The sequence below is a fragment of the Anolis sagrei genome, chromosome 12, assembly GCF_037176765.1.
Source record: "Anolis sagrei isolate rAnoSag1 chromosome 12, rAnoSag1.mat, whole genome shotgun sequence".
NCBI classification, from domain to species: domain Eukaryota; kingdom Metazoa; phylum Chordata; class Lepidosauria; order Squamata; family Dactyloidae; genus Anolis; species Anolis sagrei.
In genome coordinates this window covers 21227338-21249527 of record NC_090032.1, presented here as the reverse complement: position 1 = coordinate 21249527, position 22190 = coordinate 21227338, and the positions used below count along the sequence as shown (strand labels likewise).

The window sequence follows — 22190 nt, the reverse complement described above, 5'->3', positions numbered from 1 at the left end:
TGCCAAGCCATCAAATGCTAATCAAGGTGGTCAGTTGAAACATACACACCTAGCTCCAGCAGACAAGAGTCCTTTGTCCCACCCCAGTCATTCCACAGATATATAAACCCATTTTCCTACTTCCAACAGACCTCACTACCTCTGAGGATGCTTGCCATAGATGCAGGCGAAACGTCAGGAGGGAATGCCTCTAGAACATGGCCATACAGCCCAGAAAAACCTACAACAACCCATACATCTAATCACCTCTCAACAAAAGATTTCCCCAGGCACTGCCGGGCCATCAAATGCTAATCAAGGTGGTCAGTTGAAACATTCACACCTAGCTCCAGCAGACAAGAGTCCTTTGTCCCACCCTGGTCATTCCACAGATATATAAACCCCTTTTTTTCCTAGTTCCAACAGACCTCACTACCTCTGAGGATGCTTGCCATAGATGCAGGCAAAACGTCAGGAGAGAATGCCTCTCTAGACCATGGCCATATAGCCCAGAAAAACCTACAACAACCCAGACATCTAATCACCTCTCAACAAAAGATTTCCCCAGGCACTGCCAGGCCACCAAATGCTAATCAATGTGGTTAGTTGAAACATTCACACCTAGCTCCAGCAGACAAGAGTCCTTTGTCCCACCCTGGCCATTCCACAGATATATAAACCCACTTTACTAGTTCCAACAGACCTCACGACCTCTGAGGATGCTTGCCATAGATGCAGGCGAAACGTCAGGAGAGAATGCCTCTGGAACATGGCCATATAGCCCGAAAAAACCTACAACAACCCAGTGATTCTGGCCATGAAAGCCTTCGACAAAACAAGCCTTCGATAATAATATATTATTATTTTTATTATTATCATAGCACAATATTATATATTACATTGTACTATAACATTATACTGTTGTTATTATTATTAGCAATATTACATTTAATATAAAAATATGATTATAATATCATTTTATTATTGTAGTAGTATATTGTGTCACACTATAATAGTATCAATATGACATGTATATTCAATATATTATTATATTTGAATCACCAGGAAAGGATTGGCAGTGCCTGGGGAAATCTTTTGTTAAGAGGTGATTAGATGTCTGGGTTGTTGTAGGTTTTTCCGGGCTGTATGGCCATGGTCTAGAGGCATTCTCTCCTGACCTTTCACCTACATCTATGGCAAGCATCCTCAGAGGTTGTGAGGTCTGTTGGAAGTAGGAAAAGGGGTTTATATATCTGTGGAATGACCAGGGTGGGACAAAGGACTCTTGTCTGCTGGAGCTAGGTGGGAATGTTTCAACTGACCACCTTGATTAGCATTTAATCATAGAATCATAGAATCAAAGAGTTGGAAGAGACCTCATGGGCCATCCAGTCCAACCCCATTCTGCCAAGAAGCAGGAATATTGCATTCAAATCACCCCTGACAGATGGCCATCCAGCCTCTGCTTAAAAGCTTCCAAAGAAGGAGCCTCCACCACACTCCGGGGCAGAGAGTTCCACTGCTGAACGGCTCTCACAGTCAGGAAGTTCTTCCTCATGTTCAGATGGAATCTCCTCTCTTGGAGTTTGAAGCCATTGTTCCTTGTCCTAATCTCCAGGGAAGCAGTAAACAAGCTTGCTCCCTCCTCCTCCCTGTGGCTTCCTCTCACATATTTATACATGGCTATCATCATATCTCCTCTCAGCCTTCTCTTCTTCAGGCTAAACATGCCCAGCTCCTTGAGCCGCTCCTCATAGGGCTTGTTCTCCAGACCTTTTATCATTTTAGTCGCTTAATGGCTTGGAAGTGCCTGGGGCAACCTTTTGTTGAGAGGTGATTAGATGTCTGGGTTGTTGTGGGTTTTTCCGGGTTGTATGGCCATGGTCTAGAGGCATTCTCCCCTGACGTTTCGCCTGCATCTATGGCAAGCATCCTCAGAGGTAGTGAGGTCTGTTGGAACTAGGAAAAAGGGTTTATATATTTGTGGAATGACCAGGGTGGGACAAAGGACTCTTGTCTGCTGGAGCTATGTGTTTCAACTGACCACCTTGATTAGCATTTAATGGCTTGGAAGTGCCTGGAGGAATCTTTTGTTGAGAGGTGATTCGATGTGCCTGATTGTTTACTCTCTGTTGTTTTGCTGTTGTAATTTTAGAGTTTTTTGTAATATTTTAAATTTCAACAGAAAGGAGGAAACCATGAAAATGAACAAAAGCTGGCTACAAATAATATAGTATATTGTGTGTGTGTGTGTATATATATAATATTTATAATATTATAATGTAATGCAATATAATACTAGTAATAATAATACAATATTATAATTATAATTATATGTTTACATTACATGTAACATTATTAATAATATTACAATATAATGGTATAGTGCAATCTATATAAATAAAAATGTAATGTTCATTTGTGGGATTAACAAATCTCAAAAACCACTGGATGAATTGACACCAAATTTGGACACAAGATACCTGCTATAACCCAATGTATGTCTTTCACTCAAAAAAAATGATTCTGTCATTTGGGAATTGTCGTTGCTGGGATTTATAGTTTACCTACAATCAAAGAGCATTCTGAACTCCACCAACGATGGAATTGGGCCAAACTTGGCACACAGTTCTCCCATGACCAAGAAAATACTGGAAGGGTTTGGTGGGCATTCACGTTGAGTTTGGGAGTTGTAGTTCACCTACATCCAGAGATCACTGTGGACTCGAACAATGATGGATCTGGACCAAACTGTACAAGAATACTCAATATGCCCAAATGTGAACACTGGTGGAGTTTGGGGAAAATAGAATCTTGAGATTTGGGAGTTGTAGTTGCTGGGATTTATAGTTCACTTACAATCAAAGAGCATTCTGAACTCCACCAACGATGGAATTGGGCCAAACTTAGCACACAGGGCTCCCATGGCCAACAGAAAAAACTGGAAGGGTTTGGGAATTATAGTTCACCCACAAATTAATTAGCATTTAATTGCTTGGAAGTGCCTGGGGGAATCTTTTGTTGAGAGGCGATTAGATGTGCCTGATTGTTTAGCCTTTGTTGTTTTGCTGTTGTAACACCTTCTCTCTCCTCAACTGCCCCCCAAAGCACCCAATCCTGCCTGATCTTGGCTGCTAAGCAGGGCCAGCCCTGGCGAGTATCTTGGGTGGGAGACTGACAAAGCAGAACTACAGATCTGGGCCATAATTTGGAGCAAGAATGGAGCAGAACAGAGCTTGAGGCCCTCCTGGGTGAGGAAACCCCGCCAGGCCCATTGGGAGGCCCCTGCCCGGCTTAAAGAGGCATTCACACGTGCAAAAGAAGACACGCGTCAGGGGAAAATAGCCCCCCGAGGGGGTTTTCTTCCCTCCTTCCTCCCTCCTCGGTTTCCCCGGACTTACTGAGCACCAGGACGGGGCGCTGGCCCAGCATCTTTTCCCTCACGTCGCCGCGGAACCTTCTGGAGGAAAGAAAGGAGGAGGGGACGGGAAAGCGCCGTTTCACCGCGCCCCGCGCAGCCTAACTCGCCCGCTGGGGCACTCCGCCAATCAGAGGCCTCTCTCTCCGGCTCTGCGCCAATAGGAAAACGCGTCTCCTCATAACGGCCACGCCTACTTCCCCAGCATGGTAGGTTGAGAGGGACAACGGGCCGCACGGTTGTGAAGAATGAAGGGAGGGGGAGTAATGCGCGTGCGCGGAGTCCTCTTCCACACATGCGCATGCGTTGAGGAGACGGGGAAGGAAAAACGCAAGGCTGCTAATGCGCCTGCGCAGAAGGGAAAGAGCTGCTAAGCCTACACTGAAGCGACAGGGCTGCTAATGCGCCTGCGCAGAAAGGAAAGGGCTGCTAAGTAGTATACACTGAAGCGAAAAGGCTGCTAATGCGCCTGCGCAGAAGGGAAAGAGCTGCTAAGCCTACACTGAAGCGACAGGGCTGCTAATGCGCCTGCGCAGAAGGGAAAGGGCTGCTAAGTAGCCTACACTGAAGCCAAAAGGCTGCTATTGCGCCTGCGCAGAAGGGAAAGGGCGGCTAAGTAGCTTAAGCAGAAACAAAAGATTTCTAATGCGGCTGCGCGTAAGAGAAAGAGTTGCTAATGCGCCTGCGCAGAAGGGAAAGCGCTGCTAAGTAGCTTACGCAGAAATGAAAAGGCTTCTAATGCGCTTGCGCAGAAGAGAAAGGGCGGCTAAGGTTTAAGCAGAAGCAAAAGAGTTGCTAATGCGCCTGCGCAGAAGGGAAAAGGCTGCTAAGTAGACTATGCAGGAGCTAAAGAGTTGCTAATACGCCTGCGCAGAAGGAAAAGAGTTCCTAATGCGCCTGCGCGGAAGGGAAATGGCTGCTAAATAGCCTACACGGAAGTGAAAAGGCTGCTAATGCGCCTGCGCAGAAGGGAAAGGACTGCTAAGTAGTTTAAGCGGCAACAAAAGGCTTATAATGCGCCTGCGCAGAAGAGAAAGAGTTGCTAATGCGCCTGCGCAGAAGGGAAAGAGTGGCTAGTTTTCGCAGAGAAAGGGCGGCTAATGCGCCTGCGCAGAAGGGAAAGCGTTGCTAATGCGCCTGCGCGGTTTTAGTCAGCGGTTGCTAGATGGAGCCTTCACGCCCTCCGGCCCGGCGTTCCCCCAGAGGCGAGTTTTTTGGGGGAGAAACCCCCCAGAGACAACATTTGGCACCCCATTGGCCAGATGGGATTTGTAGTCCTCCGTGTCTCCTGTCCGTTGGAGTCTCAATGGCGGCTGAGTCATGCCCAGGCCTAGGCCACGCCCCTTCCGCGCGGGGCATGATGGGAGCTGTAGTTTGCGGCCCTCCTGAGCCTGCTTTGGTTGAAGGGAGGCAGTTCCTAGCAGGCCTCTTGAACCCTGCCATTGAATCCAGGTTATCAGAGCACATCCTCCACATAATCTGCTCTGAACTGGGTTATGTGAGTCTGCACTGCCAGATAATCCAGTTCAGAGCAGATAATCTGGATTCCACACTGCCATGGAGTAAAATCCAGGTTTGAACTAGATTATATAGCTGTGTAGACCAGCTGTGAAGCCCCCGGTGGCACAGTGGGTTAGATTATAATAATAATATTAATAATAATAAAATAATAATAATAATAGCCTGAAGCCTTAGGGAGGAGCAGGTAAGAAATATAATAAGAAAATGGTAATAATAATAAATATCATTAATACTACTACTAATAGCCTGAAGCTTTAGGGAGGAGCAGGTAAGAAATATAATAATAATAATAAAGTAATATTATTAATACTACTACTACTAATAGTTTGAAGCCTTAGGGAGGAATAGGTAAGAAATATAATAATAATAAAGTAATATCATTAATACTGCTACTACTAATAGTTTGAAGCCTTAGGGGGGAGCAGGTAAGAAATATAATAATAATAGTAAGAATAATAATATTAGGAGCCCCCAGTGGAGCAGTGGGTTAAAGTGCTGACCTGCTGAACTTGCTGACTGAAAGGTTGATGATTCGAATCTGGGTTGCGGGGTGAGCTTCTGCTGTTAGCCCCAGCTTCTGCCAACCTAGTAGTTTGAAAGCATGCACATGTGAGTAGATCAATAGATATTGCTCCGACGGGAAGGTAACAGCGCTCCATGCAATCATGCTGGCCACATGACCTTGGAGGTGTCTACGGATAGTGCCAACTCTTCGGTTTAGAAATGGAGATGAGCACCAAAGTCGCATAGTCGGTCCCGACGGGACTTAATGTCAGGGGAAAACCTTTACCTAGACCAGGCATGGGCCAACTTGGGCACTTAAATTGTTATTGCAGAATATACAGACACAACCTGCCATGGATCCAGGCGAAACGTCAGGAGAGAATGCTTCTGGAACAGGGTCAGACAACCCGAAAAACTTACAACAACCCAAATATCACATAAATTATTATTAGTAAATATAGTTAAACAAATATCACAGATTTCAATTATTACAACCTATGACTCTTCAATGACTCAATGGCCTGACCCAGGCAGTTTGGACTATGACTTATCAGTACACATAATAAAAGTGAAAATATATATGTGACTGGGGTGCCCACTTACACAGACAAGCTCCTGCCTCCACAAAGAGCTATAGTTCCCACTACTCAGGAGACAACAAAAGCCCTCCCTCCAGTGACATTGCAGGTCATAGCGAGCACCATGAACATGTCCAAGAGCCCTGCCAATGTCCCCCACCAACACCAGACTGCCCACCACCCAAGGGAAGGCTTTCCTTCGGGGACAATTCCATCCTAGATTGTATGTGTTTCCTCCACCACAGACACCACAGTGTAAACATGTCCAAGAGCCCTGCCAATGTCCTCCACCAACACTGGACTGCCCACCACCCAAGGGAAGGCTTTCACACCGGGAAAATTCCATCCTAGATTGTATGTGTTTCCTCCACCAGAGACATCACAGTGTAAACAGGTCCAAGAGCCCTGCCAATGTCCTCCACCAACACCGGACTGCCCACCACCCAAGGGAAGGCTTTCATTCGGGGACGATTCCATCCTAGATTGTATGTGTTCCCTCCACCATAGACATCACAGTGTAAACAGGTCCAACAGCCCTGTCGATGTCCTCCACCAACACTGCCCACCACCCAAGGGAAGGCTTTCTTTCAGGGACATGTGTTTCCTCCACCAGATCCATTATTGTTTGAGTCCACAGTGCTCTCTGGATGTAGGTGAACTACAAATCCAAAACTCAAGGTCAAAGCCCACGAAACCCTTCCAGTATTTTCCGTTGCTCATGGGAGTTTTGTGTGCCAAGATTGGTTCAATTCTATCATTGATGGAGTTCAGAATGCTCTTTGATTTTAGGTGAACTATAAATCCCAGCAACTACAATCCCCAAATGTCAAGGTCTGTTTTCCCCCAAACTCCACCAGTGTTCACATTTGATCATATTGATTATTTGTGCCAAGTTTGGTCCAGATCTATCATCGTTTGAGTCTCTGGATGTAGGTGAACTACGACTCCCAAACTCAAGGTCAATGGCCACCAAACCCAGTATTTTTTGTTGGTCATGAGAGTTCTGTGTACCAAGCTTGGTTCAATTCTATCGTTAGTGGAGTTCAGAATGCTCTTTGATTTTAGGTGAACTATAAATCCCAGCAACTACAATCCCCAAATGAATACAAAGTTCAAGCTTAAATGGGAAGTTGGTTTGTGGTTAAGCGCAAAGTCTGCAGGTGCGAGAAGGTACTTTTCATCAAGAAGTTGATGGGACAGGAAGAGCAATGTATATTTATTTATTTATTTCACATATTTCTACCCCGCCCTTCTCAACCCCCGAGGGGGGACTCAGGGCGGCTTACAAAAGGCACAATTTGATGCCTACACAATAATACAGATAAACATATATAAACAACAATTAAAACAATTATAACAGTTAAAAACAATTATATTCACAATCAATAAAAAATCAATCTCATGCTCAACGTTCGCCAACTCAGAGTCCATAAATTAGTTCCACCTTGTCCATTCCTATCAGTCGTCATCGTCTTTTATTTATCTGCCGGATTGCCCAAACGCCTGGTCCCAAATCCACGTTTTTAGTTTCCTTCTAAAGGAAAGGAGGGTTGTCGATGATCTAATTTCCCCGGGGAGTGAATTCCACAGGTGAGGGGCCACCACCGAGAAGGTCCTGCTCCTCGTCCCCGACAGTCTCACTTGTGATAGAGGCGGGGCTGAGAGCAGGGCCTCACCAGAAGATCTTAAACTCCGAGTCGTAAAGGGAGATGCGTTCGGACAGATACACTGGGCCGGAACCGTATAGGGTTTTGTAGGTCAAAACCAGCACTTTGAATTGTGCTCGGAACTGGATTGGCAGCCAGTGGAGCTGACATAACAGAGGGATGGTATGCTCCCTGTATGATGCTCCGGTGAGTAATCTGGCTGCCTCCCGCTGGACTAATTGAAGTTTCTGAACAGTCTTCAAAAACAACCCCATGTAGAGTGCGTTGCAGTAATCTATTCGGGATGTAACAAGAGTGTGGACCACTGTGGCCAGATCCACTGTGTACCCTTTCCCTGTAGAAAAGGAGCAACACAAAAGAAAATGTTTTTAAAAAAACAGGAGGTGACATGTAGAGGTTATACAAAGTTCAAGCTTACATAGGAAGTTGGTTTGTGGTTAAGTGCAAAGTCTGCAGGTGTGAGAAGGTACTCTCCATCAAGAGGCTGATGGGACAGGAAGAGCAATATACCCCTTCCCTGTAGAAAAGGAGCAGCACGAAGGAAAATGTTTTAAAAAACAAGAGGTGACATGTAGAGGTCATACAAAGTTCAAGCTTACATAGGAAGTTGGTTTGTGGTTAAGCACAAAGTCTGCAGGTGTGAGAAGGTACTCTCCATCAAGAGGTTGATGGGACAGGAAGAGCAATGTACCCCTTCCCTGTAGAAAAGGAGCAGCACGATGGAAAATATTTTAAAAAAACAAGAGGTGACATGTACAGGTCATATAAAGTTCAAACTTAAATGGGAAGTTGGTTTGTGGTTAAGCGCAAAATCTGCATGTGTGAGAAGGAACTTTCCATCAAGAGGCTGATGGGACAGGAAGAGCAATATACCCCTTCCCTGTAGAAAAGGAGCAGCATGAAGGAAAATGTTTAAAAAAAACAAGAGGTGACATGTAGAGGTCGTACAAAGTTCAAGCTTACATAGGAAGTTGGTTTGTGGTTAAGTGCAAAGTCTGCAGGTGTGAGAAGGTACTCTCCATCAAGAGGTTGATGGGACAGGAAGAGCAATGTACCCCTTCCCTGTAGAAAAGGAGCAGCACGAAGGAAAATATTTTAAAAAAACAAGAGGTGACATGTAGAGGTTATACAAAGTTCAAGCTTACATAGGAAGTTGGTTTGTGGTTAAGTGCAAAGTCTGCAAGTGTGAGAAGGTACTTTCCATCAAGAGGTTGATGGGACAGGAAGAGCAATGTACCCCTTCCCTGTAGAAAAGGAACAGCATGAAGGAAAATGTTTTAAAAAACAAGAGGTGACATGTAGAGGTCATACAAAGTTCAAGCTTACATAGGAAGTTGGTTTGTGGTTAAGTGCAAAGTCTGCAGGTGTGAGAAGGTACTTTCCATCAAGAGGTTGATGGGATAGGAAGAGCAATGTACCCCTTCCCTGTAGAAAAGGAGCAGCACAAAAGAAAATGTTTTAAAAAACAAGAGGTGACATATAGAGGTCATACAAAGTTCAAGCTTACATAGGAAGTTGGTTTGTGGTTAAGCGCAAAGTCTGCAGGTACAAGAAGGTACTTTCCATCAAGAGGTTGATGGGACAGGAAGAGCAAAGGTCAAAGTACTTTCCATGACAAAAATATTCTTGTTTACATGATGGTATAAAGGTTTGCAAATAGCCAAGGAGGGGCGCAGCAGTCTGTGGGTGCACTTACAAAGGTGCTGTCTGTTCGCCTCATGCTGATCAGCTTGAATAAACGGTGTCTTACCTGAACCTATTGGACTCTGGATTTCTTAGAAAAGGGACCCCGCACCCTAAACCCGTGATCCCTTACAGTGTAGCTAAAAAGGCCAATGCGATGCTAGGTTGCATCCTTAGGAGGAGTGTTCTAATTTTTACTATTTATTTATCTCTGACAGTATGAAACCGGAAAGATCCCGGAAGACCGGCTTGACCCTAAATAAGAAACATAAGCCTCTCCCTCCGGTTCAAATCAAAGGGGAGTTGTTTTCCAGTCTTGGACCTTCTTCCATTTTTCCCTCCTTTAAGAAAAAGACATCCCTAAGGGATTCCTCTTCTTCCTCAATCCATATTCTCTTCTTTTTTCGTATCCTCCCTTTCTAGGGACTGAGTCGGGTCCCGTTCGGATGGAGCCGGAAGTCGACCCCCAAGATGAGAAACCGCACCGGAAAAGTAAGCCAGTTGCACTCTTGGCTGGAATCCACCTTTACGCTCAACTCACAAAGGAGTCCAAGAGCATTAATGAAAAAGTTTATTGAGAAAAGAAAATATAAAAAGGGAAAAACAATTCTGGGCACAACCATTGATGGGAGATACTGACAATCTATATAAATAAAAATGTAATGTTCGTTTGTGGGATTAACAGAACTCAAAAAACCACTGGACGAATTATATTAATAATAATAATATAATATAATATTATTAGTATTCTATTGTATTAAATTATAATATAAATATTATATGTATATACAATATTATAATATAAACCAGAGTCAGACATGACTGGACTTAATGTCAGGGGACTACCTTTACCTTTTTTAATGTGTATACAATATTATAATATAAATATATATGTTTTATATATGTAAAATATTATTAGCATAGTACAATATCAGTATTATATATTGCTATATTGTACTATACCAGTATTTCTCAACCTGGGGGTCAGGACCCCGGGGGGGTCACAAGGGGGTGTCAGTGGGGTCACCAAAGACCATAAGAAAATACAGTATTTTCTGTTGGTCATAGGGTTCTGTGTGGGAAGTTTGGCCCAATTCTATTGTTGGTGGGGTTCAGAATGCTCTTTCATGGTAGGTGAACGATACATCCCAGCAACTACAACTCCCAAATGTCAATGTCTCTTTTCCCAGTGTTCACATTTGGGCATAATGGGTATCCCTGCCAAGTTTCATCCAGATCCATCATTTTTTGAGTCCACAGTGCTCTCTGGATGTAGATGAACTACAACTCCAAAACCCAAGGTCAATGCTCACTAAACCCTTCCCGTATTTTCTTTTGGTCATGGGAGTTCTGTGTGCCAAGTTTGGTTGAATTCCATTGTTGGGGGGTTCAGAATGCTTGCTCTTTGATTGTAGGTTAACTATAAATCCCAGCAAGTACAACTCCCAAATGACAAAATCAATCCCCCACAACTTCACCAGTATTCAAATTTGGGCGTATCACGTATTTGTGCCAGATTTGGTCCAGTGAATGAAAATACATCCTCCATATCAGATATTTACATTACAATTGATAATAGTAGCAAAATTACAGTTATGACGTAGCAATGGAAAAAAATATTTTGGGGAGGGGGGGTCCCCACAACATGAGAAACTGTGTTAAGGGGTCGCGGCATTTGGAAGGTTGAGAAACACTGTACTATACCATTATATTGTAACATTATTAGTAATATTACATGTAATATAAAATATTTTATTTTATTTTATTTATTTGTCGTGTCAGGGCAACCAGTCAATTGTATTACATTTCTAACAGAACAAAACAAACAGACAGAATACAAAATTTGCAAGTTTGGTAGTTGATTCAATGTCCTTTGAACACTATCTGGCCCCTTGGAGTGCCTCTGGTGTTGCCACAAGAAGGTCCTCCCTTGCGCGTGTGGCAGGGCTCAGGTTGCATTGCAGCAGGTGGTCAGCGGTTTGCTCTTCTCCCCACTCGCATGTCGTGGACTCCACTTTGTGGCCCCATTTCTTGAGGTTGGCTCTGCATCTTGTGGCGCCAGAGCACAGTCTGTTCAGCACCTTCCAAGTCGCTTAGTTTTCTGTGTGCCCGGGGGGGGGGGGGGGGGGGAGACTCTCATTTGGGTTCTGGGTTTGAGCCTGCCACTTTTGGACTCTCGCTTGCTGAGGTGTTCCAGCGAGTGTCTCTGTAGATCTTAGAAAACCATTTCTTGATTTAAATCGTTGGCGTGCTGGCTGATACCCAAACAGGGGATGAGCTGGAGATGTCTCTGCCTTGATCCTTTCACTATTGGCTGCTACTTCCCGGCGGATGTCAGGTGGTGCAATTCCGGCTAAGCAGTGTAATTTCTCCAGTGGTGTGGGGCGCAGACACCCCGTGATAATGCGGCATGTCTCATTAAGAGCCACATCCACTGTTTTAGCGTGGTGGGATGTGTTCCACACTGGGCATGCATACTCAGCAGCAGAGTAGCACAGCGCAAGGGCAGATGTCTTCACTGTGTCTGGTTGTGATCCCCAGGTTGTGCCAGTCAGCTTTCGTATGATATTGTTTCTAGCGCCCACTTTTTGCTTGATGTTCAGGCAGTGCTTCTTGTAGGTCAGAGCACGGTCCAAAGTGACTCCTCCCAGGTATTTGGGTGTGTTGCAATTCTCCAGTGGGATCCCTTCCCAGGTCATAATCCTCAGAGCTCGGGATGCTTGTCTGTTCTTAAGGTGAAAAGCACATGTCTGTGTTTTAGATGGATTAGGGATCAGCTGGTTTTCCTTGTAATAGGCAGTAAGAGCACCCAGAGCTTCGGAGAGCTTCTGTTCAACCATCTCAAAGCTCCCTGCTTGAGCAGTGATGGCACAATCGTCAGCATAGATGAAACTCTCCATCCCTTCTGGCAGTGGCTGGGCATTTGTGTAAACATTATAAATTGATAGAGCAAGCTGGTTTTCCCTGTAATAGGCAGTAAGAGCACCTAGAGCTTTGGAGAGCTTCTGTTCAACCATCTCAAAGCTCCCTGCTTGAGCAGTAATGGCACGATCATCAGCATAGATGAATCTCTCCGTCCCTTCTGGCAGTGGCTGGTCATTTGTGTAGATGTTGAACATGGATGGAGCAAGCACGCTCCCTGGAGGCAGGCCGTTCTGTTTCCGCCACCTGCTTCTCTGGCCCTGGAACTCAACAAAAAAGCTCCTGTTCGGTAGCTGATTTCCTTGAGTGGTGATGGCACGATCATCAGCATAGATGAAGCTCTCTGTCCCTTCTGGCAGTGGCTGGTCATTTGTGTAGATGTTGAACATGGATGGGGCAAGCATGCTCCCCTGAGGCAGGCCGTTCTTCTGTTTCCGCCATCTGCTTCTCTGGCCCTGGAACTCAACAAAAAAGCTCCTGTTTTGTAGCAGGTTTCCTCTGAGGCGGGTGAGGTGGTCGTCCTTGGTGATACTATACATTTTTCTCAGGAGGAGGGGGTGGTTCACAGTCTCATAAGCCGCTGACAGGTCTATGAAGACAGCTCCTGTGATCGGCTGCCTTTCAAAGCCATCTTCTATGTGTTGAGTTAGGTTCAGCACTTGCGATGTGCAGCTTCTGCCTTTCCTGAAGCCAGCTTGCTGTGGAATCAGACAGGGGTCTATTTTTTCCATAATTCTATGCAAAATGAGTCTCTCCAGAACTTTGTAGAGGTGGCACAACAGGGAGATTGGTCTGTAGCTTTTTGGGTCATTGAGGTCTTTGCCTGGCTTCAAGATGGCGATGACTCTTGCTTTCCTCCAGATTTTGGGGATCCGACAGGATGCAGTGCAGTTGTTCATCAGCTCCAGCAGCCAGAGCCTTGCTTTTGGACCAAAGTTCTTGATTTGTTCCATCCGTAGATCATCCAGGCCATCTGCTTTGCCATTTTTACATTTATTGAGAGCCTTGTCCAATTCAGTAGATGTAAAGCAGTGTTTCTCAACCTTCCGAATGCCGTGACCCCTTAATACAGATTCTCATGCTGTGGTGACCCCCAACCATAACATTATTTTCGTTGCTACTTCACAACAGTATTTTTGCTCCTGTTATGAATTGTAAGGTAAATATCTGATATGTAGGATGTATTTTAATTCACTGGATCAAATTTGGCACAAATACACCCACACTTGAATACTGGTGGGGTAGGGGAGATTGATTTTGTCATTTGGGAGATGTAGTGCTGGGATTAATAGTTAACCTACAAAACCAAAGAGTATTCCGAACTCTGCCAATGATGGAATTGAACCAAACTTGGCACACAGAGCTCCCATAACCAACAGAAAATAATGGAAGGGTTTGGTAGGTATTGATCTTGAGTTTTGGAGTTGTAGTTCACCTGTATCCACTTTGCACTCAAACAATGAGGAATCTGGACCAAACGTGGCATGGATACTCCATATGCTCAAATGTGAACATTGGTGGAGTTTGGGGGAAATGGATCTTGACATTTGGGAGTTGTAGTCACTGGGATTTATAGTTCACCTACAATCAAAGAGCATTCTGAACCCCACCAACGATAGAATTGGGCCAAACTTCCCACACAGAACCCCCATGACCAACAGAAAACACTTTTCTAATGGTCTTTGGTGACCCCTCTGACACCCCAGTGCGACCCCTCCAGGGGTCCCGACCCCCAGGTTGAGAAACACTGATGTAAAGGGTTCATGGAGGTTGTTGTTCTCAATCTCTGGTTGTCTGGCTATTGGTTTCTTTCCTACTTTGGTGGCAAGGTTGGGTTTCCCATTCTTCAAGAGTTGGTGTATGTTATATGTATATGCAATATTATACTATAAGTATATATGTTTTATATATTTCTAAAATATTATTTGTTGTTGTTGTTGTTCATTCGTTCAGTCGTCTCCAACTCTTCGTGACCTCATGGACCAGCCTACGCCAGAGCTCCCTGTCGGCCGTTACCACCCTCAGCTCCCTCAAGGTCAGTCCAGTCACTTCAAGGATGCCATCCATCCATCTTGCCCTTGGTCGGCCCCTCTTCCTTTTGCCTTCCACTTTCCCCAGCATCATTGTCTTCTCTAGGCTTTGCTGTCTCCTCATGATGTGGCCAAAGTACTTCAACTTTGTCTCTAGTCTCCTTCCCTCCAGTGAACAGTCAGGCTTTCTTTCCTGGAGGATGGACTGGTTGGATCTTCTCGCAGTCCAAGGCACTCTCAGCACTTTCCTCCAACACCACAGCTCAAAAGCATCTCTCTTCCTTCGCTCAGCCTTCCCTAAGGTCCAGCTCTCACATCCGTAGGTGACTACAGGGAAGACCATGGCTTTGACTAGGCGGATCTTTGTTGCCAGTCTGATGTCTCTACTCTTCACTATTTTATCGAGACTGGACCTTGCTCTCCTCCCAAGAAGGAAGCGTCTTCTGATTTCCTGGCCACAGTCTGCATCTGCAGTAATCTTTGCACCTAGAAATACAAACCCTGTCACGGCCTCCACATTTTCTCCCTCTATTTCCCAGTTGTCAATCACTCTTGTTGTCATGATCTTGGCTTTTTTGATGTTTAGCTGCAACCCGGCTTTTGCGCTTTCTTCTTTCACCTTGATTAGAAGGCTCCTCAGCTCCTCCTCGCTTTCGGCCATCAGAGTGGTGTCATCTGCATATCTGAGGTTGTTAATGTTTCTTCCAGCAATTTTCACCCCAGCTTTGCATTCATCCAGCCCCGCACATCGCATGGTGTGGTGAATGAATTAGAACCAGACATCCTGAGGAGTGAGGTTGAATGGGCCTTAAGAAGCATTGCTAACAACAAGGCAGCAGGAGATGATGGGATCCCAGCTGAACTGTTTAAAATCTTAAAAGATGATGCTGCCAAGGTGATGCATGCCATTTGCCAGCAAATATGGAAAACACAAGAATGACCATCAGACTGGAAAAAATCAACTTATATCCCCATACCAAAAAAGGGAAATGCGAAAGACTGCTCAAACTTCCGTACAGTTGCCCTTATTTCTCATGCCAGGAAGGGAATGCTCAAGATCCTGCAAGGAAGAAGACTCCAGCCAGACATGGAGCGAGAGTGGCCAGATGTTCAAGCTGGGTTTAGAAAAGGCAGAGGAACCAGAGACCAGATTGCCAATATCCGCTGGAGAATGGAGAAAGGCAGGGAGTTTCAGAAAAACATCGACTTCTGCTTCATTGACTCTTCTAAAGCCTTTGACTGTGTGGATCATAATAAATTGTGGCAAGTTCTGGGCGGGATGGGCATCCCAAGCCCCCTTCCCTCTCTCCTGAGGAATCTGTACCAGGACCAAGGAGCAACAGTCAGAACTGACCACGGAACAGGAGACTGGGTCAAGATTGGGAAAGGCGTCCAGCAAGGCTGCATCCTCTCACCCAACCTTTTTAAAATATTATTAGCATTGGACAATATCAGTATTATATATTACTACATTGTACTATACCATTGTAATATTATTAGTAATATTTCATGTCATATAAAATATATTATTATTATTATTATTATTATTATTATTATTAGTATAATATTGGGTTATATATCAGGGGGTTACCTATTTCTTAAATGCTTGTTTACATTGTCTTATATTTTTCAGGTACGCCGAGAAGACCTTCCCAAGTCACACGTGAGTGGTTTCACATTCAGTGTCTTTAGATTACCTTTGCAAACTCTCTACTACAGACATCATTATTAGAAGCTTTTCTTCATCGTGGTCTCTGTGAAATCGCACATTTGGTATTTCCTGTGTCTGCGCAGTCAGATCGGAATCTTCTAGAACAGTGGTTCTCAACCTTCCGAATGCCGCGACCCCTTAGTACAGTTCCTCATGTGGTGGTGACCCCCAACCATAACATTATTTTCGTTGCTATTTCATAACTGTAATATTGCTACTGTTATGAATTGTAATGTAAATATCTGATATGCGGGATGTATTTTCAAATCCCAAATACCCCATATGCCCAAATTTGAATACTGATGGGGTTGGGGGGGGATTGATTTTGTCATTTGGGAGTTGTAGTCACTGGGATTTATAGTTCACCTACAATCAAAGCACATTCTGAACACCACCAGTGATGGAATTGAACCAAATTTGGCACACAGAACTCTCATGACCAAGAGAAAATACTGGGAGAGCCTGGTGGAGACATTGACCTTGAATTTTTGGAGTTGTAGTTCACCTCCATCCAGAGAGCACTGCGGATGTAAACAATTAAGGATCTGGACCAAACTTGGCATGAATACACAATATGCCCAAATGTGAACACTGGAGGACTTTGAGGAAAATAGATCTTGACATTTTGGGAGTTGTAGTTGCTAGGATTTATAGTTCACCCATAATGAAATAACATTCTGAACCCCACCAATGATAGAATTGGACCAAACTTCCCACACAGAACCCCCATGACCAACAGAAAATACTATTTTTTCTGATGGTCTTTGGCGACCCCTCTGACACACCCTTGCGACCCCCACAGGGGTCCCGACCCCCAGGTTGAGAATCACTGTTCTAGAAATCTTTTCTCTCGTCATTCTTTAACCTTAAGGGCTTTCTGGGATTTACGGTCCGACCCGATTTCTTTCTCAACAGGAGAAGACGTCGACGGTCCGGCGGGTGCTTCGTTCAAGCCGCTCTGCCCGGCCAAACCCTCGCCCAGTTTCCTGGAACTCCCTTCCACTCCCTGGAGGCCCAGCCAGGGTCTCTCCTATGCCCAGGCAATCCGGCTCGGGAAAGGAAAGAAGCATTTCTGTAAGTTGTGCAGACAGGTGGATGGCCATCTGTCGGGAGGGCTTTGATGGGGTCTCCCTGCCTGGCAGAAGGGGGTTAGACTTAGATTGGCCCTAGGAATCTCTTCCAAGTCTAGGATTCTGTGATAGGGGCTCAGGATATTAAAACCGTTCCATCACACTGGCACGCACCTCTCCACGGTAGTGTTCCGCTCCAGGACCACCCGCGATAAATGAAAATCCGCAAAGGAGGGATGCTATATTAATTTAAATATTTATATTTACAAAAACCTGCGAAAGAGTTGTATATCTATATATATAAAAAGAGAAAGGGCGTCCAACGGGACAGCAAAACTAAGAAAAAACCCTGATGAAAATTAACCAAATTTACCATGCACATACCTCAACCCACAAGGTATGCACAAATCGATTCAAAATTCTAAACAACATTAAAACACACTCACAATTAGACAAAACAACTGAGCATGCACAATGGCGCCCCGCCGCAAATCCCCGGCGCACACACATGGCCGGCCGGCCAAAGCACCCTCCGTGCAAGTCACGCCCCCATCCTCCGTCGCTCCGCCCCTACCCTCCCATACGCCCTCTTTCCAACGCACCCTCCGTTCATGCCACACCCCCCACGTTCACGGCACGCCCCTCCCCTCCCCTGCCCCGCCTCTAAATCCATCCCTCCTCCTCCTCCTTCTTCTTCCCCCACCCACGCCCCCTCCAAGGAAGCCACACCCCCTCCAAACCCCGCTCCGCCCCTTCCCGCCCTTTCCAAATCCATCCCTCCTCCCCCTCCTTCTTCTTCCCCCGGCCACGCCCCCCACGGAAGGAAGGAGAGAAGGAGGGAGAGAAGGAGGGAAAGACGGAGGGAAGGAGAGAAAGAAAGAAAGATAAAGAAGGAAGGAAGGAGAGAAGGAAGGATAGAAAGTGTGAGAGAAGAAGGGAAAGAAGGAGAGAAGGAAGGAAAAAAAGAAGGGTAAAGAAGGAAGGAAGGAGAGAAGGAGGGAAAGACGGAGGGAAGGAGATAAAGAAGGAAAGAAAGAAGAGTAGAGAAGGAAGGAAGGAGAGAAGGAAGGAAAAAGAAGGGTAAAGAAGGAAGGAAGGAGAGAAGGAGGAAGAGAAGGAGGGAGAGAAAGAAGGAAGGAGAGAAGGAAGGAAAGAAAAGGGTAGAGAAGGAAGGAAGGAGAGAAGGAGGGAAAGACGGAGGGAAGGAGAGAAAGAAAGAAAGATAAAGAAGGAAGGAAGGAGAGAAGGAAGGATAGAAAGTGTGAGAGAAGAAGGGAAAGAAGGAGAGAAGGAAGGAAAAAAAAGAAGGGTAAAGAAGGAAGGAAGGAGAGAAGGAGGGAGAAGAGAAGGAAGGAAAGAAAAGGGTAGAGAAGGAAGGAAGGAGAGAAGGAGGGAGAGAAAGAGGGAAGAAGAGAAGGAAGGAAAGAAAAGGGTAGAGAAGGAAGGAAGGAGAGAAGGAGGGAGAAGAGAAGGAAGGAAAGAAAAGGGTAGAGAAGGAAGGAAGGAGAGAAGGAGGGAGAGAAGGAGGGAGAAGAGAAGGAAGGAAAGAAAAGGGTAGAGAAGGAAGGAAGGAGAGAAGGAAGGAGAGAAAGAAGGAAAAAGAAGGGTAAAGAAGGAAGGAAGGAGAGAAGGAGGAAGAGAAGGAGGGAGAGAAAGAAGGAAGGAGAGAAGGAAGGAAAGAAAAGGGTAGAGAAGGAAGGAAGGAGAGAAGGAGGGAAAGACGGAGGGAAGGAGAGAAAGAAAGAAAGATAAAGAAGGAAGGAAGGAGAGAAGGAAGGATAGAAAGTGTGAGAGAAGAAGGGAAAGAAGGAGAGAAGGAAGGAAAAAAAAGAAGGGTAAAGAAGGAAGGAAGGAGAGAAGGAGGGAGAAGAGAAGGAAGGAAAGAAAAGGGTAGAGAAGGAAGGAAGGAGAGAAGGAGGGAGAGAAAGAGGGAAGAAGAGAAGGAAGGAAAGAAAAGGGTAGAGAAGGAAGGAAGGAGAGAAGGAGGGAAAGACGGAGGGAAGGAGATAAAGAAGGAAAGAAAGAAGAGTAGAGAAGGAAGGAAGGAGAGAAAGAAGGAAAAAGAAGGGTAAAGAAGGAAGGAAGGAGAGAAGGAGGAAGAGAAGGAGGGAGAGAAAGAAGGAAGGAGAGAAGGAAGGAAAGAAAAGGGTAGAGAAGGAAGGAAGGAGAGAAGGAGGGAAAGACGGAGGGAAGGAGATAAAGAAGGAAAGAAAGAAGAGTAGAGAAGGAAGGAAGGAGAGGAGGGAGAGAATGAAATAAAAAAGTGAAAGAGGGGAGGAAGGAGAGAAGGAACGAAAGAGAGAAAGAGGGAGGGAAGGAAGGAAAGAGACAAGGAAGGGTGGAACCAAAGAGCAAAAGAGGTGAGAAAAGAAACACGTAGAGAAGGAAGAAAGAAGAAGGGAAAGAAAAAGAAAGAAAAAAGAGGGAAGGAATGAAAGAGGGAGGGAAGGAAAGATAGGAAAAAAGGAGAGAAAGAGGGAGGGAAGGTTGGCCACAGCAACGCGTGGCGAGTACAGCTAGTCATTTATATTCCGTTCCAGGACCTCCCGCTATAAGCGAAACACCACAATGTAGGGACGCTATATTTATTTCAATATTTATAGATTATTTTAGCAGTTACGCACTATTTTACATCTTCAAGTGAAGGAAAGGTCCGTCAAGGGCTACTCTTAAAGCAGTGGTTCTCAACCTTTTGTCATTTGGGAGTTGTAGTTCACCTACCTCCAGAGAGCACTGTGGACTCTAACAATGATAGATCTGGACCAACTTGGCATGAATACTCAATATGCCCAAATGTGAATACTGCTTGGGAAAAATAGACCTTGACATTTGGGAGTTCTGGTTACTGGGATTTATAGTTCACCTACAATCAAAGAGCAATCTGAACTCCACTAACGATGGAATTGATCCAAACTTGGCACACAGAACTCCCATGGCCAACAGAAAATACTGAAAGGGTGTGGTGGGCATTGACCTTGAGTTTGGGAGTTGTAGTTCACCTACCTGCAGAGAGCACTGTGGACTCAAACAATGATGGATCTGGACCAAACTTGGCATGAATACTCAATATGCGGAAATGTGAACGCTGGTGGAGTTTGGGGAAAAAAGACTGTGACATTTGGGAATTGTAGTTGCTGGAATTTATAGTTCACTTACTATCAAAGAGCATTCTGAACTCCACTAACGATGGAATTGATCCAAACTTGGCACACAGAACTCCCATGGCCAACAGAGAATACTGAAAGGGTGTGGTGGGCATTGACCTTGAGTTTGGGAGTTGTAGTTCACCTACCTGCAGAGAGCACTGTGGACTCAAACAATGATGGAACTGGACCAAACTTGGCATGAATACTCAATATGCGGAAATGTGAACGCTGGTGGAGTTTGGGGAAAATAGACTGTGACATTTGGGAATTGTAGTTGCTGGAATTTATAGTTCACCTACTATCAAAGAGCATTCTGAACTCCACTAACGATGGAATTGATCCAAACTTGGCACACAGAACTCCCATGGCCAACAGAGAATACTGAAAGGGTGTGGTGGGCATTGACCTTGAGTTTGGGAGTTGTAGTTCACCTACCTGCAGAGAGCACTGTGGACTCGAACAATGATGGATCTGGACCAAAATTGACATGAAGACTCAATATGCCCAAATGTGAACAGTGGTGGAGCTTGGGGAAAATATACCTTGTCATTTGGGAGTAGTTGCTGTAATGTATAGTTCACCTACAATTAAAGAGCCTTCTGAACCCCAGAAATGATAGAATTATGCCAAACTACTCACACAGAACTACCATAACTAATGGAAAATACTGGAGGGATTTGGGATGAATTGACAGTGATTTAGGGATCCGGCGAGCACTGTGAACCCAAACAACTATGCCAAAGGGGTTCCAAAGACCATCGGAAATATGGGTTTTCTGATGGTCTTCAGTGCCCCCTCGGAAACCCGCATGGGTGCCGACCCCCAGGTTGAGAAACACTGCCTTAAAGGATGTCCCTGTTCCGACTTACCTACAAACTCAACTTAAGAACAGACTTAAGTCACAACTTGGGGACTGCCTGTGTGTATTTTAATAGCATTGTGTTTTGTTGCTCTGTTTTGACCCCGGAGAGGCGGGTATTGTTATTTATATCGTTGTTGTCGTCGTCGTCATTGTTGTCTCTCTGCTTCCCGCAGCGCCGGACCACCAACCCCAGGAATGCTTTGGCCTGCTGGAGTGCATGCACAACAACCTGCAGACCCAGACCCAAATTGCTCAGGCGCAGCTTTCCCTCCTGGAGGACATGCGCGAGTCCATGAACGTCCTCCTGGCCCGGCAGGAGAAGAAGAACGCCGAGACCGGGCGCCCCGCGGAGCCTCCCCCCAAAGGCTCGGCCTCCTCTCCCGACCCCGGGAGCTAGCGATGGCCGTCTCCGCCCCGCTCCGAAGCCACTCCGGATCCCCTCTTCCTTACGCCACTGCAATGTACAGTCTCCCTTATATGAGCATCGCCCCCAAATAAATGCAGTTGTGGTCGATTCCGGAGAGGGACCGTTTCCTTTTGTCTCGTTGCGCACCTTTGAACCCACAAACACACCAATGTTCTTTAAGAAGAACTAGCCGTCTCCTGCCACGCATTGCTGTGGCCCAGTCTGTGTATATGTGTTTAGAGTGTGTATATCTGTGTGTGCATATATCTGTGTATATATGTGTGTTTGCTTATATATATATATATATATATATATATATATATATATATATATAGGTATATATTTGTGTGTGTACATGCATATTTGCATATATATGTGTGTGTGTGTATATCTGTGTATATATGTGTTTGTATATATATATATATATATATATATATATATACGTGTGTGTGTATATATATATGTGTGTGTGTGTGTGTTTATATGTGTACATACATATTGTGTATATGTGTGTATATATTTGTGTATTTGTGTGTTTGCGTATATATATGTGTGTGTGTGTGTATATTTGTGTGTTTATATGTGTACATGCATATTGTGTGTATGTGTGTATATATTTGTGTATATATGTGTGTTTGCTTATATATATGTGTGTGTATATATCTGTGTATATATTTGTGTATTTGTGTGTTT

The 22190-nt window shown here is 45.0% G+C and overlaps 2 protein-coding genes across 2 annotated transcripts in view; one reads left to right on the top strand and one right to left on the bottom strand.

The window, feature by feature from the left end:
- The window catches only part of CCT3 (chaperonin containing TCP1 subunit 3), a 36409-nt gene extending 32897 nt beyond the window's left edge, over positions 1 to 3512 (bottom strand). The window contains exon 1 of the mRNA XM_060757873.2: positions 3381 to 3512. Within this exon, the coding sequence (XP_060613856.2) occupies positions 3381 to 3411 (31 nt within the window). The 5' untranslated portion in view covers positions 3412 to 3512. The remainder of the gene's footprint in view (positions 1 to 3380) is intronic.
- Positions 3513 to 4485: 973 nt separating this feature from the next.
- Positions 4486 to 21605, top strand: TSACC (TSSK6 activating cochaperone). The gene is made up of 5 exons (XM_060758485.2): positions 4486 to 4602; positions 9569 to 9842; positions 15936 to 15965; positions 16929 to 17087; positions 21265 to 21605. Exons 2-5 carry the CDS (start codon positions 9797 to 9799, stop codon positions 21486 to 21488), a joined length of 459 nt encoding a protein of 152 aa, XP_060614468.2. The 5' UTR covers positions 4486 to 4602; positions 9569 to 9796; the 3' UTR covers positions 21489 to 21605.
- Positions 21606 to 22190: the final 585 nt, after the last annotated feature.

Bases quoted from the DNA above. Each gene is read 5' to 3' on its own strand.
- TSACC (XM_060758485.2), top strand. From the start codon at position 9,797: ATGGAGCCGGAAGTCGACCCCCAAGATGAGAAACCGCACCGGAAAA. The intron at 15,966-16,928 runs GTGAGTGGTTTC...CTTTCTCAACAG, and splicing joins AAGACCTTCCCAAGTCACAC to GAGAAGACGTCGACGGTCCG. The intron at 17,088-21,264 runs GTAAGTTGTGCA...TGCTTCCCGCAG, and splicing joins GAAAGGAAAGAAGCATTTCT to CGCCGGACCACCAACCCCAG.